This window comes from Arachis ipaensis, chromosome B07 (assembly GCF_000816755.2).
Source record: "Arachis ipaensis cultivar K30076 chromosome B07, Araip1.1, whole genome shotgun sequence".
In the NCBI taxonomy this organism is placed as follows: Eukaryota; Viridiplantae; Streptophyta; class Magnoliopsida; order Fabales; family Fabaceae; genus Arachis; species Arachis ipaensis.
Window position 1 is genome coordinate 82097868 of NC_029791.2, and position 1224 is coordinate 82099091.

Below are 1224 nucleotides of genomic sequence, written 5' to 3' on the forward strand. Positions count from 1 at the left end.
TCTATTAGATTAAAATATCTTTTTTTAAAAGAATGACAATCATAGTTTTTAAAAAATTTTTTTGATTTTTCATGTGAGTTCAGTTTCTTTAATTTCTTACATTTTCTGAGTCCCGACTCTCAATTCCGAGACATACGAAAATGAACGGATATGAAAGATTGGAAGAGATCAGGAAAATGATAGAACTAAAACGCGATCTGTTGTGTGGATATAGTTCTTCTAATAAAAAATAAATAAATAAAGGATTTGATACTTGAAAGGATTACACTGAATCCAGTTCAATAATAACAAGAAGATACCTTGAGAAACAACTCAAAGTCGACATCATCGTCAGTGTTGGGATACAAATTGTTGAGGTAAGATGCTCTCTCTTCCTCACTTAGATTTTCTCCCACAACTTTCATCCTTGACATCTTGGACGCTAAGTCGCCAATAGTAAGCCTCCCATTCTCCCTCCGCATGCTTACAAACTGCCCCCACATCCACAAACAATCATTAGAAAATAATCAATGATGCGATGAAGAAAGCGATACTCAAAACATTTACAACAAAGCATGAAAACTTACTTGGGATTTTAAGCTGCGAAGCTCCACCTGAGTGAACTGGTTTTGGAGCCATGGATCTGAAACAAGAATGCCCCAATGACTAGACATGTTATTTATTTATTTATTTGAATTAGTTTCTTTTGGTTCTCCTGTTTTATGATCCTTCCTAATGCAAAAGAATTATAGGGGCGATGAGAGATCAGAACTCGGAAGAAAAAGCAGCCTATGTATCTGATCTATTTTTTCTCTTACTAGCTTTCGCTTTCCCTTTACCATTTCTCTTAATATCCATTAAGCTTATTAAAAAGTAGGAACGGGTAGGAGAGTGTGTTAGAAAAGAAGGCAGAAGAAGAGCAAACACTTTGGGACAGGGAAGAGCTGTCATATTTCAAAGTTGTTTAGGAGAGAGAGAAAATTCAAATTATTGCAAGAAGGTCCTTGTACACTAAGTCCTAACTTCTAAGTTCCTTGTAACACTGGCGAGGGGCCCTTTGTTGCCGTTAGAGAAATAAGACATTATTTTCAAAGTTTAATCCCGTGTCTTTTTTTAATTCATTTAAGCTCTCGTAATCTCAAGAACCAAAAAAATAAAAAAATAAAAAACTCTCGTAATGTCAAAAACTCAAGTGTTATGGTTGAAGTTGTTAATTTATTGTATTACGGGACTTGATTAACTGGT

At 34.7% G+C, this 1224-nt stretch overlaps 1 protein-coding gene across 1 annotated transcript in view; it reads right to left on the bottom strand.

Moving 5' to 3' along the window:
• Positions 1-1001, bottom strand: part of LOC107609291 (fimbrin-2) — a 9587-nt gene extending 8586 nt beyond the window's left edge. The window contains exons 1-2 of the mRNA XM_016311180.2: positions 567-1001; positions 300-470 (exon numbers count right to left, since the gene is read on the bottom strand). Of these exons, the coding sequence (XP_016166666.1) occupies positions 300-470; positions 567-653 (258 nt within the window). The 5' untranslated portion in view covers positions 654-1001. The remainder of the gene's footprint in view (positions 1-299; positions 471-566) is intronic.